At 36.2% G+C, this 14,196-nt stretch overlaps 1 protein-coding gene across 5 annotated transcripts in view; it reads left to right on the top strand.

The window, feature by feature from the left end:
* ELF1 (E74 like ETS transcription factor 1) overlaps positions 1-13,501 on the top strand; it is a 104,845-nt gene extending 91,344 nt beyond the window's left edge. For all 5 annotated transcript variants that reach the window (XM_059902557.1, XM_059902561.1, XM_059902558.1 and 2 more), the window contains exons 6-9: positions 1,909-1,992; positions 2,727-2,919; positions 3,869-4,312; positions 11,505-13,501. In XM_059902557.1, the coding sequence (XP_059758540.1) occupies positions 1,909-1,992; positions 2,727-2,919; positions 3,869-4,312; positions 11,505-12,099 (1,316 nt within the window). In that variant the 3' untranslated portion in view covers positions 12,100-13,501. The remainder of the gene's footprint in view (positions 1-1,908; positions 1,993-2,726; positions 2,920-3,868; positions 4,313-11,504) is intronic.
* The last annotated feature ends 695 nt before the right edge of the window (positions 13,502-14,196 follow it).

The raw sequence follows: 14,196 nt of genomic DNA on the forward strand, positions 1-14,196 counted from the left end.
CTCTAGGAGGAGAGAATGTGTAGAGTGAGGAAGAGGCAGTATTCAAAGATAATGACTGAGGAATTTTCCAGAATGATGTTAATCCCGGCATGGTGAATCCTGAGTAGCATAACTAAAATAGATCCAAGCCTAAATATATTATGGTAAAAATGTGGAACATCAAAGACTACCCTCCACACCCCATCAAAAAAAGAAAAGAAAAAAAAAAAGAAGAAGAAGAAACAAACCAACCAGGGAGGATCTACATTACCTGAAGAGGATTGATTATTGGATTGGCAGCTTACAAACTCCCAATAAAGGCTGGAAGGGCTGGATATGTTCAAAGTACTGAGAAGAAATAACTGTTACCAGAATTTCTATACCCAACTAATCTGTAATTCATGTGGAGCTGTGTACATCGCCACCGTGAACAGTAAGGAAGATGATGGAGAGGATGGATATTGGGTAGGCTACTGACAGTATCTGCCATGACTAAAACGAGTGGAGGAAAACTGTGGGATAAAGAAAATATTATCTATCAGAGCAAGTCAGTAAATAGCACAAAATAAGATGGGAGGAAGGATAGGAGCTAACTGAAGTCTGGCTTCTCCCAATCCTTACTATCATGAACACAGTTAGCTAGAAGTCTCTGTGTCATGCAGAGGTTCTCTGCAGATGTCTGTAATGATGGAAGTTGAGACACCAGGCTCCTAGGGTCTACGTTTATACATCTGGTAGTTTCAAGAGGGGCCTGGCCTTAAGAGTAACTTTTTTGACCCTCTTCTCCTTGACTCTTACCTTAACTTCAGAAATGTTTTCCTGGGAATTCCCCAGAAGTCCAGTGGTTAGGAATCCATGCTTTCACTGCACAGGGCCTGGGTTCAACCCCCGGTTGGGGAACCTACAATCCCACAAGCCACGCGGCATGGGCAAAAAACAAAAAAAAACAAAATAAGAAACATTTTCCTATTCAGTTTGTCTTGGGATGTATTGTCACTAACCTTTGACTTTAGCTCTAGAATTCTGCTTTTCTAAATTATTGCCTATATTATATTACTCCAGCATTCACCCTTATGATCTAAGATCAGAGAGTCAGCTTCAAGAATGTAGGGGTAAATGGTACTAACTAAAGTATCTATTTATGCTTAATCTTCATTGTCTCTCATATACAGGGTAGTAGTCTGTTCAGACAGCATCATCAGCTTAACCTAAATCACAGGCAACGTTGCTGCCAAGTTGTGGTTCTAGATAAGTGGCAAAAAAAAGATCACAAACACAGTTTTAGAATAGTTGGTTGACCCAGACTAAGGCTGCACAAAATACAGTTTAACTCTGTTGCATTGGACTTGTTTAGGACTGGATGATGGATAATCATAAAGTAAATTTGTTTGCCGTAAACTGAAAGAAATATAGAAGAATGAGATGTTTAAAAATGCACAAGAAAATAAAAATTGACTATGTGGTTCACAAAAATTCAGCCTCACTTATTTTTTATATCTCTAGAAGTTTTGGGTAGTTTCCAGTATTTGAGAACTAACCAAGAGGCAGACAAACCTGTGTGGCTTATTTTTTGGGCCCAAGTTTTATCAGCATCAAGAAAATTCCCCCAGATTTTAAGAAAGCACTGGCAGTATTGTCACCTCAAAGACAAAATGTAAAGTTTAAACTTAACCTCATTTTTACAAATGAGCCAAAGTATTGTTTTCTACGTAAAAGTGTGATCTAACCTAAGTTAATGTCAAATTTTTACTGAAGTTATTTTCCTTTTAATAAATAGCATTTAGGAGACCAATATATGTGTTCCATGTATAAAATATTTGGCACTTGAAATTTAGGATCAATGACAAAACAGCATTTGTAAACAGCTAAATTGTCCATTCCCTCTCTCTTTTGAGGGCACATATTTATGTAGAGCCATTGTGATTTCAGGGAGAAAAACTAAACCACCACGACCAGATTCCCCAGCCAGTACACCAAACATATCTGTGAGGAAGAAAAACAAAGATGGGAAGGGTAAGTACTACTACTGTAACTTCCCTATAATACTTACGGGTCAAGTGACATTCAGATTGCTTTAAAATGTCTGCATATTGTAAGTAGAAACCACCAGCTTTTATTGAAATGGATCTTATTGCTGCCACATGCTTATAAGATACAGTTGCCACCTTCTGTAGAAGGACTGGTAATAATGTAGTCCAAGAAATCCATCTAGGAGATTTTCGCTTACCTGTCAAAATAATCCATCCTTTTCATTTAATAAAGAGCCTCTTGGAAGAATTCAGCCACGTTAGGTTTTCAGTTCATAGGCACTTTATTACATTGTCTTGGAGTTTTAGTATTTTCATAACTGCTGCCCAAATTTGAAGAAAATTATTAAGGCTAATCTGCTGGCTCTTTATATAAAAAGAACAACTATTGAAAGGTTTTGTACAACTCTTTCTCAGTTTCTTCGGCGTAATAACGGTTCTTAAAGAGGGTGAAAAAAAAAATTGTCTCAAAATGCTTTCTCCCTAAGTCATCACACATCTAATTGGCAGGATTGCTCTGTTCAGACATCTTATACGGGACTAATAAAAAGATCTATGTTAGACCCTAAAAATTATGACCATTATATCACCAGTACTAACTGAACTGTGTAGTATGTTTGTATAATTATAGATGGAACTTAAGAAGACCTTTAGTTGTGTTTTATTGTGTTCTTTCAAATGAAATTTTGGGCAGTTAAAAAGAAATTGCTTTTGTTTCAGGAAACACAATTTATCTTTGGGAGTTTTTACTGGCACTGCTCCAGGACAAAGCTACTTGTCCTAAATATATCAAGTGGACCCAGCGAGAAAAAGGCATTTTTAAATTGGTAGATTCTAAAGCAGTGTCCCGGTTGTGGGGGAAGCACAAAAACAAGCCTGACATGAATTATGAGACCATGGGAAGAGCCCTCAGGTACGTGAGGCTTCCATAGTTCACTGTGTGACCAGTAGCGGTTCCTAAATACTGAAAAGTAGGTGACTTCTAAAAAGTGCGTGGGTTAAAGAAATGGTGAATTTTATTGTTGAAGGGCTAAAACCACACTTCTTATAGAAATGAGTATGTATTTAAGTTGAAATCTGATTCCAATCTGGGAAAATGTTCTCTTTCCTCCCCCCAAATCTTCATGCAAATGAGATATTTTATTTATGAAGGGATCAGAAAATGTTAAGCTATCATCAGAAATTGTAAATTGACCACAAGGCTCACATGTTTTGAGTCATTAAACTTAAGGTCAGCACAAAGTAACAACTAGTGGTAATGCAGGTACTGAATAAGAGGGTGCATTTTTAAACATGAATCTCAGGTATGATGTGTAATATATTGTGTTGGAATAAATTAATGCTTCGAGCATAATATTAGCCATTGTGAAAATGTTGAACAAATGTATCACTTAAACCCACTTTTAGTTTGTTTTTCTTGTGATCATGTCATTTAGTCTTCAGGATCTGGGTATATTTGAGAAAGATTTATTAGAAATATCAGTGATCTGAGAACTTGGTAACCTTTTTAAACCAGAACTATTTAGTTACAGTTGGCATTTTATTTTTTAACTCACACACTTTTTAGGTCCTTGATTTAATTAAAATAAATGACAGAATTTGAATCATTTCTATTTGTACATCTTTAAGTTTTATACAGAAAATTGTTTCAGATTTACTGAAGCAAATTTAAACAGGTTAGGGACATTATAATTAAGCTATGGAAGAGAAATAACTACCCTTCATTTAGAAAGTCTTTTCTCACCTGTTTGTTTCCAGCTTTAAACTTTTGTTTATGATTAAGAAATTTTTATTGTGTTGAATATTATTTTAGTTTATGTATAACTGAATACAATATTGATGAAATTGTCTGCTTTGAATAGGTACTATTACCAAAGGGGTATTCTGGCAAAAGTAGAAGGTCAGCGCTTGGTGTATCAGTTTAAGGATATGCCGAAAGACCTTATTTATATAGATGATGAGGATCCAAGTTCCAGCATAGAGTCTTCAGATCCATCACTGTCTTCAACAACCACTTCGAGTAGGAACCAGGCAAGTCGATCGAGAGTATCTTCAGGTCCAGGGATAAAAGGAGGAGCCACTACAGTTCTAAAACCAGGGAATTCTAAAGCTGCAAAACCCAAAGATCCTGTGGAACCTGCACAGCCATCAGAGGTTCTTAGGACAATGCAGTCCACACAGACTCCATATCCTACCCAGCTCTTCCGGACTATTCATGTAGTACAGCCAGTACAAGCTGTTCCAGAAGGAGAAGCAACCAGTAGCATGCAGGATGAAACATTAAATTCTTCCGTTCAGAGTATTAGGTGAGAAAACTAAACTTACTGGTGCAGATCGTTGTGCGATGTTTCTGACCAGAGTCGTTGTTAAACGTGTCAGGATTCAGAAGTGAAAATAAAAATTATATAGATGTCAAGCTAGAACTCTTGGTCAACAGATTGTTTCAGCAGCGTTGCATCAGTCCTGTGATTGTATCAATGATTCCTTATTTTTATTTATTTATTTATTTTTTAAAGCACTCTTTTTTTTTTTTATAAATTTATTTACTTTATTTCTCTTTGGCTGAGTTGGGTCTTCGTTGCTGCGCGTGGGCTTTCTCTAGTTGCGGGGAGCGGGGGCTACTCTTCGTTGTGGTGCGCGGGCTTCTCACTGTGGTGGCTTCTCTTGTTGCGGAGCGCGGGCTCTGGGTGTGTGGCCTCAGTAGTTGTGGCGCACGGGCTTAGTTGCTCCGCGGCACGTGGGATCTTCCCGGACCAGGGTTCGAACCCGTGTCCCCTGCATTGGCAGGCGGATTCTTAACCACTGCACCACCAGGGAAGACCCTGATTTCCTTACTTTTAAACTTTGACATTACTTGATGTTATTCAATCAATTTGAATCAGTTCTCTATAGCTTTGTGTAACTGAATTGATCCATATAAGAAGGGATCCACATACAAGAAAATCCAGAGAATAGTTTCAGATCTTTTTTCAAACAAAGTTAGAAGCTGTAAAAATTTAACATAAATTTACATATCATGACCCTTTGGAATGCATTGAGTTCTAAGAAATACACATTAGTCCTTGGGAAAATACTATCTTCTCAGATAGTATCCAAAATAGTTCTAAAGTTCAAACAGGTTGGAGGCCAAGAATCGAAGGTCCTCTTTTTCAGGCTTTTAGAGTGGCAGAGTTGGAAGAATAGTTTTGTGGTTTAATCAAATCAAATCTGCCTCATAACCCCAGAAAAGACATGAAACAACAAATTAGACTGCTCTATTGCAGACACTTGGGACTGGTCTTGACTGATTTAGAATGGGGAAAAGGGAGGAAGGCAGAAAATTAGATGGACATTTTCAGGTTCTGTTTTTCCATTTCTACTGCCATGAATTTCCAGAACATGAATTATAATAAAATATAGGAGCCCTTCCAAATCCAGTAAAAATGATTCTTTGATTATTTTCATAAGCTGACTTCAGTCTTACAGTTGTATATTCTAGAATATAAATGCTGGGTTTTTGTTCAGTTGATCTTGAAGTATACATTACCTAGAATCAAAACAGCCTTATAGACGATTCAGTCTTCCTTGTATGGTCCATTTAAACTTTTGACAAGTTTGATTTAAGAGAATTGAATTCTCTTAAATCGTTGACTTGTAAGGAGTAGAAAGATCACATTTTTTCCATCCTAATTAAAGAAGTACTATTTAACTCTATATTTTCCTTTTAATGTTTTATTTTCCTCTAAGTTCTGTTGGTTACTTACGATGACTGAATATCTAATGGAAATTATGTGGTTCCTCGCATTAGTTTCTATGCTCTTTGTCATCTTATCATTGTATGTATTTGTGTTGATAGGAAACATACAGTGGCCACAGCTGATCACTGGGACTCCCTTCTTGGACTGATTCAGTTGTTTTTTAGCATCTCTAATCAAAGTTTCCTTTTTAGACCTTGAGAATAAAAACAAACCAGAAGAAAAACAACAAGAGCAACAAAAACACATACCTTTAGCTCTGAAAGATAGTAAATTGTGTATTATATTGGATAGTTTATTACTCTGAATGTCAATTTCTGAGTAAGACTCACTGCCAGATATTAAAACATTGTAATTACACTCCCTACCTCTGATTTTCAAACTGTCTTTGGTGTACCTTTCAGAATCTTCATTTCCACAGTCTCAAAGAGTTCTGTGGACTCTCTGCCTGCTTCCTGTTTCTCCTATTTTTTTCTCTTGCAACCTACATGTTACCTGATGCATATCATTATGTGATGTTTCTGACCAGAGCCATTCTTTGTTTAAGGGCTCAAGAGTCAACATTCGTGATAGTGCCTTCTTGCAGCTTTTGTTAGATCTGTTTTGCACACAGAGTGCAGTCCAATTTCTGTAGCCTTCACTGCCAGCTCTCACTCTACTCATAATTCCTTCCTTGCTCTCCAGCTAAAGCTTACTTCTTGCCTGTACCACGTTCTGGTACATAAACCAGGTGTTTCAGGTGACTTTAATGCCTGTCTCCTGCTATACATTTAAATCTGTAGGAGCTAGATTCTATTCATTGTCCTTTTCCTAGCACCTAACACAGTCTGACATAGAACACCCCTTCATATTTATAGAATTTATTTTGAAGTAGTGTATATGATCATTCTTTATCTCCTTTTAGAATAATGAGTTCTCTAAGTGGACTACTTATAAAATGAAGAAATACAAAATTTAACTTTTCAAACTTTAAGACAATTTTTTTCTTTTCTTTTTTTTTTTTTTTTGACCATGCTGTGCGGCTTGTGGGAGGGATCTTAGTTCCCTGACCAGGGATTGAACCCGAGCCCATGGCAGTGAAAGCTCCGAGAACTAACCACTGGACCGGCAGGGAATTCCCAAAACACAATTTCTTCTTGTAGAAATTATTATGTATTTATATGAATGTACGTATGTATCCACATACATTCTTTTTTTTTTAATATAAATTTATTTTATTTATTTATTTTTGGCTGCATTGGGTCTTCGCTGTTGCCCGTGGGCCTTCTCCAGTTGCAGCGAGCGGGGGCTACTCTTCCTTGTGGTGCACGGGCTTCTCATCGCAGAGGCACCCCCCATTGCAGAGCACGGGCTCCAGGTGCGCGGGCCTCAGCAGTTGTGGCTGGCGGGCTCTAGAGTGAATGCAGGCTCAGCAGCTGTGGCGTACAGACCCAGTTGCTCCAAAGCATGTGGGATCCTCCCGGACCGGGGCTCGAACCCGTGTCCTCTGCATTGGCAGGAGGATTCCTAACCACGATGCCACTGTGGAAGCCCCACATACATTCTTAATCATTCATTTGACTTTAAAATAAAATTCTTCTCTCATTTGGTTATATTTTATTTTCCTCCCCCAAATCCTACTAATTTTCACTGTAATTATCCCAACTTTTAACTATGAGAAATTTCAAAATATGGGAAGGTTGAAATAGTACACTGAACACCTATACCATCCACCTGGATTCACAGTTGATAGCATTTTGCCTTATTTGTTCTCTCTATATATTTATTTATACCCTTTTTTTCCTGTTTGGCTATTTGTCAAGTCAGTTGACATCACCATGACATTTCACCCTTAAATACTTCAGTGTACACTCTTTAAGAATAGAGACATCCTGGGACTTCCCTGGTGGTCCAGTGGTTAAGACTCCACGCTCCCAATGCAGGGGGCCCCGGGTTCGATCCCTGGTCAGGGAACTAGATCCCACATGCATGCTGCAACTGAAAGGTCCTATGAGCCGCAACTAAGACCCAGGGTAGCCAAATAAATTAATTAAAAAAAAAAATAGAGACATCCTAAATAATCATATTATCACTACTAAGAAAAGTAACAGAAATTTGGCTATGTCTTTCTTGACTACGTTTTAATAAAATCAAAGACCTTTGAAATATTTTTTCTATAGTTGAGGGAAGGTCAAATACTTATGACTTAAATTTAGGTTAATTATTAAATTAATATACAGCAAGAGCTGATACTTTCAAAGAACTCTCTATATTTTATACACTTTACATATATTAATGTATAGAAAATCCTTATTGCTCAGTGAGGTGTAGGTAATATTCCTGTTTTACAGTTGAGGAAACAAGAGGCAAGGAGAGGCCACGGAGCCTGGTCACTTCTAGTAACTGGTGGAGATAGTGTTTTAATGCAAGCAGTTTAGTCTAAAGCAGTGAACTTAATGATTTGCCATACTGTCAGTTAATTCACATAATCACATGAATTATCACTTATTTACAATGAAGTAGCAACATATTTTTTTCTCAATTTTTTCCTTTGCTCTTTTCTTTTTATCTCACATAATTGCACATAGAATTATCCCTCAGTATCCTCAGGGGATTGGTTCCAGAACCCCCTTTGGAGTCCAAAACCTGAGGGTGCTCAAGCCCCTTATGTAAAATGGCATAGTATATGCATATAAGCTCCATACACCCTTCCATATACTTTAAATCATCTCTAGATTACTTATAATACCTAAGTATTATAAGTAAGTGCTATGTAAATAGTTGCCAGCATGTGGCAAATTCAAGTTTTGTGGTTTGGAACTTTCTGGAAATTTTTTTTGGGGGGCGTGGATATTTTCCAACAGAGAGGTTGGTGGAATCTGCGGATGTGGAGACTGTGGATATGGAAGGCCAGCTATATCTATATTGAAATTGATTAAACTTTTCTTAATTGATTTAGGGTATATATGCTCAGTTTTACAAATTTTAACTTTGGCTTCACAAAAATAAACCTCTGGTAAAATATTTTCATAAATTGTTCCTTGGTAAACCTGCAAGTCCATATACCAACCCAGTATAACTTATTTCTCTATAATGTTTATCCAAGTACTAATAGTTTGTCTTAGGGTCTTTTAAATAAATTAGCCTCTAAAAATGTATAATGTATACATTATACATTTTAAAGCAGTGTAATGGAGTAGGAAGAATGTGGGCATAACCTCGCCCTCCAGCCTTGTCAATTATTAGATGTGACATTGGATCATATTAACTAACTATTCTGAGTCTGTTTCCTCATCTATAAAATGAAGATGATATTATTTAAGCTTACAGGTGGTTGTAACAATTAAATGACACTTTCTGACATCTGATATTCAGCAAAAGCCAAATATTATATTGTATATCTTTCTTCAGAAAGTTTGAGGAATTTTAAATTACCAGTATTGTACCAGTTGGTTACAAGCAGCTTAAACTTTTTAAAAGTAGTTAACTGTAATATAACCTTTGTTATATAATATAACGAGACACAACTGACAGTTTAATCATTAACTAAGAAAAAAATAATTTAAAATTCCTGTGGTTGGGAAAAGGCTGCGTAATATTTAATCCTTTAATCTCTGAATTTTTAGTGAAAATTTATTGTTTTAGAATTTGTTCAAATAAGCTAATATATTTACATTGAAGATATATATCTGCAGATATATATATATATATATGTCTCAGTATATATATTTTCTGGCAGATGGCAGTCAGGTGTTCAGGAAAGAGACATCTTTTTCTGACTTGAATGAAAGCATTGAAAGTCTAGTGGTAGCCCTGATGAGCAATATGGAAATTTTCAAAGTACAGTATTGCTCATGCCACATCTGAGAGAGGGAAAGAGGAAGGGGAGGGGTGTGTATTAAAGGTTGTAACTCCCCACAGTTTAAAGATCTAATAGAAAGTATTCATCTTTGGCTGAAGTTATTCAGGACTTAAGAAGTGACAGTATGTTGTAATGGTTAAGCACATAGGCTCTGCATTTGAATGACCCCTTTTCTTATCTAACTGCTCACCTTATGCAAGCTGTTCAACTACTTTGTGCATTAATTTTTTCATATGGAAAATCGGGATAATACTTATAGGGTGGCAAGGCTATACATATTTATAGATACAATCTGTGTGCTTCCTATATGCCAAGTTCTATTTTATCTATATGTACATGTACATGAACTCTTGGCATGGGAAGCCCTTGGGTCTTTTTTATTTAAAAAATGGTATCTGTCAGCTACCATTTGCAGGCTTAGATTCCACCCAAGGTATCCTGATTCAGGCGGGCAGGGAAGAAGGGGAGGCACAGTGTATTTTGGAAAAGTGCCCTAGTTCCCGAAGTTATTCTGTATCCTTCCAACTCATCCCTGCCTGCCCAATAGTATTAGTACATCTGGCCATACCCTGCCAGCCTATTAAATCTTCATTACCTGACTCATATTCTCTTCTAGCAATGTCCTTCAACAGAGCTGCCGATCTCCTGCTGTTGACTACTCCTCACAGTGGTGACTATGGTGGCAAACTGAACTTGGGAATCAGTATCCTACGTGTATGGGTGGGCTCCAGTTATCGTGCGTCTTTCTGCTTCCTTTGAACTTCTCCTGAGTTGTGCTGAGTCATCTTTCCATCTAGCCCATTTGTCTTCTCCTCCAGAATTTCATTTCTCACATGTGACAGGCCACATAATTGTAACTTGCTAAAATTTACCTGTGATAGTCTCCTGGCAATAATTAACATTTGGTTTATGGGGACTAATCCAGCTCCTAGCCATTTGGAGTAGCAATCATCTCTCTTTTGTAAAATAGCTTTATAGAATTCAGAGGAAACACAGTTGAGATCCAGATGCTGAGTTTTTTTCAACAGCATTTGTTTTCTATTAACAATTAACAACAACTATAAACTTCACAGCTGTGAACTTTTAAAATTAGATTGACTTATAATATCATTTATGTACCTCTTTTCTTCAATAAATGGAATTAACAACCTTACATAAACTGGATTTTACGTTAAAGGATTTTATGTTAAAATTGTATCTTTATGACTAAAATTTGTGAAAATTACTTGAGCTGAGAAAACTGCTAAAACGCCTCTATTTTTGCCAAGGTTTGGCCTTATTTTTTGTTCTATCTGCCAGCCTAAAGAACCCTCATGAGTTAATTATATTCATGACTTGTTTTATGTAATATGAACCATGAATTATTAAAATTCTTCGGATAATTCTCTCATATACATTTAAGATTGAAGTGTTTTTTATTTTAGTTAATTGAGCGTTTTCTCTATATATATAGAAAAACAGGTTGAAAACAATTTTAATTATGTGAAGTTTGGTAATTTGGTTGGGTATATTGATGACATTACCCCTCAAATATTAAAATGATAGTGAATCCAATATGTTTATTTAAAAGTCCCTAATTTTCTTTCAGGCAGCTTATACATAACTTCCTTGGGAAACATTTTGATATCCTCCTCCCCCAACAAAATTGCTTCCCCATTTGTGTTAATATAGCACTTCGTATAAACTTTTTTTTTTTTCCACCAGATGGTATCATAGTTAATGGACTGAGAGTTTTGTGTTGGGATTTCTGTATGTAGAGTGTTTAATGCAGGGTCTGGCACAATGTTTATGTTGTGTTGAAAATATGGGAAGGAGCATTTGAAATGAATAACTCATGTTTTGTCAAAGTGAGTTGTCAAATGTTAAGTTTTAAACAATGTAGAATATGCTAATTTCCTCACTTTTATTTCATCATCTCAATAGGACTATACAGGCTCCAGCCCAAGTTCCTGTGGTCGTATCTCCTGGGAATCAGCATTTGCACACAGTAACACTTCAGACAGTGCCAATCACAACAGTTATAGCCAGCACAGATCCATCATCAGGTGCTGGATCTCAGAAATTTATCTTACAAGCCATTCCATCATCACAGCCCATGACAGTACTGAAAGAAAATGTTGTGCTCCAGTCGCAGAAGCCGGGCTCTCCTCCTTCCATTGTCCTGAGTCCTGCCCACGTACAGCAGGTTCTTACTAGCAATGTTCAGTCCATTTGCAATGGAACCGTCAGCGTGGCTTCGTCTCCGTCCTTCAGCGCTACCACACCTGTGGTGACCTTTTCTCCTCGCAATTCACAACTGGTTACTCACCCACCTGGCACTGTAATCACTTCAGTTATCAAAGCTCAAGAAACAAAAACTCATATACAGGAAGTAGAGAAAAAGGAGGTTGAAGATAATTTGAAAGAAGGCACTGGGGAAACTGAGCAGCAGTCACAGCCTTATGTGATGGTGGTATCCAATGGATTTACCTCTCAGGTGGCTATAAAAAACGAACTGCTGGAACCCAACTCTTTCTAAGTAATATACTAAAGGAATTACGGATGGTGGTTTTTTAATTGAACATTTTCAGTTGTATGCAAACTATTGATTGATTCTAAGGTAAATTCTCCAAATGTTCCTAATTTTATAGTTACTTGTTAAAAATAATAACTTAGAGTTAATTTTGACTTTGTTAGATGAGGGAGGAAAACCCAAGTGTTTCTTTTTGCTCTTCAAATGTTTCAGAATTCAATTGTGAAGGAACAGGTGTTTTATACTATGAAGACATTCTTTTGAGATTTTTTTCAATGGCTATATCATAAGCATTTTTAAAGTTTCTTTTTAAATTTTACATCATAGTAGCTTTTCTGATTCTTTTGTAAATACAGTACTTAAATATGACATCAGGAAATTTATATAGGAGCTATTTTCATTCCACTTGTATAGGTTAAGTCTTGACTCTTTCAAATGCAAGACACCTATTTTATGCCTTGTTAAAATTATGATTTCACTTAGATCGACTTTAGTTTGTTGCACTGTATATTGAACTATGACTATGTAAAATATAACATTAAAAATCGAAATGTGCCCATGATATGGTTGAACCTGTTTCAGAAGCAGGATAATATAAAAGCGTCAGCCTAAGAGTGGCTCTCCTACTAACTAGTTTTGTAACCTTGGGCAAGCCACTTGATCTTTCTGGGTATCATAAGAGGAGGGGTGTATTGGATTAGATTAGATGATCTCCAATTTCCTATCTAGTTCTAAATTTTATGATTCTAACCCCTATGTTTTAAGCTTATCTCCTAATGTAAATATAGCTAAAATATTGCAGAAAAATTAATGACCCTACAAAATTCATTTTTCTGTTACCTGTTAAGATTTGCTCTGAACCTGAATTCCTCCTAAATACTTTGTTCATTAACTCTTTAGGCCACTGTACACGGTGGTCCACTAGTAAAAAACTTATGTTGCTGAGTGCTAAATGATATACTGCTATTCTGAAAGAGTCAGGGCTCTTTAAGGCCCCAGAAAGCAACCAAGCCTTGGGCTAATCTGGCTGAGTAGTCAGTTGCTATAAAAGCATAATTGCTTTATATTTTGGATCATTTTTTTTATTGAGAGTGGGGGGAGGGGGAATTGCATACAAAGATATACATTATATATCCCAGTTTCTGAAATGAAATAGTTTTTAGATTACTTTTTCAACTGTAAATAATGTACATTTAATTTCACAAGAAAAATTGTTTTCTGCAAATTTTATAGTATAGCAAAAAGAAATTTTTGTAGATGAAAGAATCATTATGTTTAGAGGTCTAATGTTATATGTTTTCATGTTACAGAGTGAATTTGTATTTAAACAAAAATTTAAATTTTGGAATCCTCTAAACGTTTTTGTATCTTTAATTGGTTTATTATTAAATAAATCATGTAAAAATTCTGTGTTTTTGTTTTCAAGAAAACGTTCCTTAAGAACAAGTATACAGACAATGTTGCTAGTATTACAGTGTTATTAAACGTTTATATAACAACAGCCTCCATTAGATTAGAATTGCAGAATGTCATCCTCTCATTTTTCCTTTCTACCATGCCAAATGGCAGTTTCCAGACACGACATAATGGATTACGAAGCTCCAAAAATTAGAAAATAAAATGTTCCCAGCAGTAATATTAAACACACTCTAAAAAACAAGTTTTCTAATTAGAAATTAGATCAGTTAATTGTTCAACTTGGAAAACACAGAAACAGAAAAATGTAACAAAATCTCAATCCAATACCCCTATACCCAGTAGTAACTTCCACTTATTCATTTCCTCATGTCAGTTAATATTCTTCCCAAATATGATTTTTAAAGGAGCATTCTTATCTCTGAAGATGGAGGGAAACACAGAAGAATCTGAAGGAACAGGCCTTGCTAGTTTTCTCCAGTTTACTACCCTTAGCTCATACCCTTCTGTTCCATTGTTTTTCTATGACTTTCCATTCTTCATCAAACCTAGTATAAAAATGTTCAGGCTTAACCATTTCTTTGAGTCTTCATTTCCTTATGGAGGCTCCCATGTCACGGAAAACTTAAATAAATTTGTATGCTTTTCTTCTTTAATGTCTTTGTCAGTTTGAGTTTTAGGCCCAGC

The sequence above is a fragment of the Balaenoptera ricei genome, chromosome 18 (assembly GCF_028023285.1).
Source record: "Balaenoptera ricei isolate mBalRic1 chromosome 18, mBalRic1.hap2, whole genome shotgun sequence".
NCBI classification, from domain to species: domain Eukaryota; kingdom Metazoa; phylum Chordata; class Mammalia; order Artiodactyla; family Balaenopteridae; genus Balaenoptera; species Balaenoptera ricei.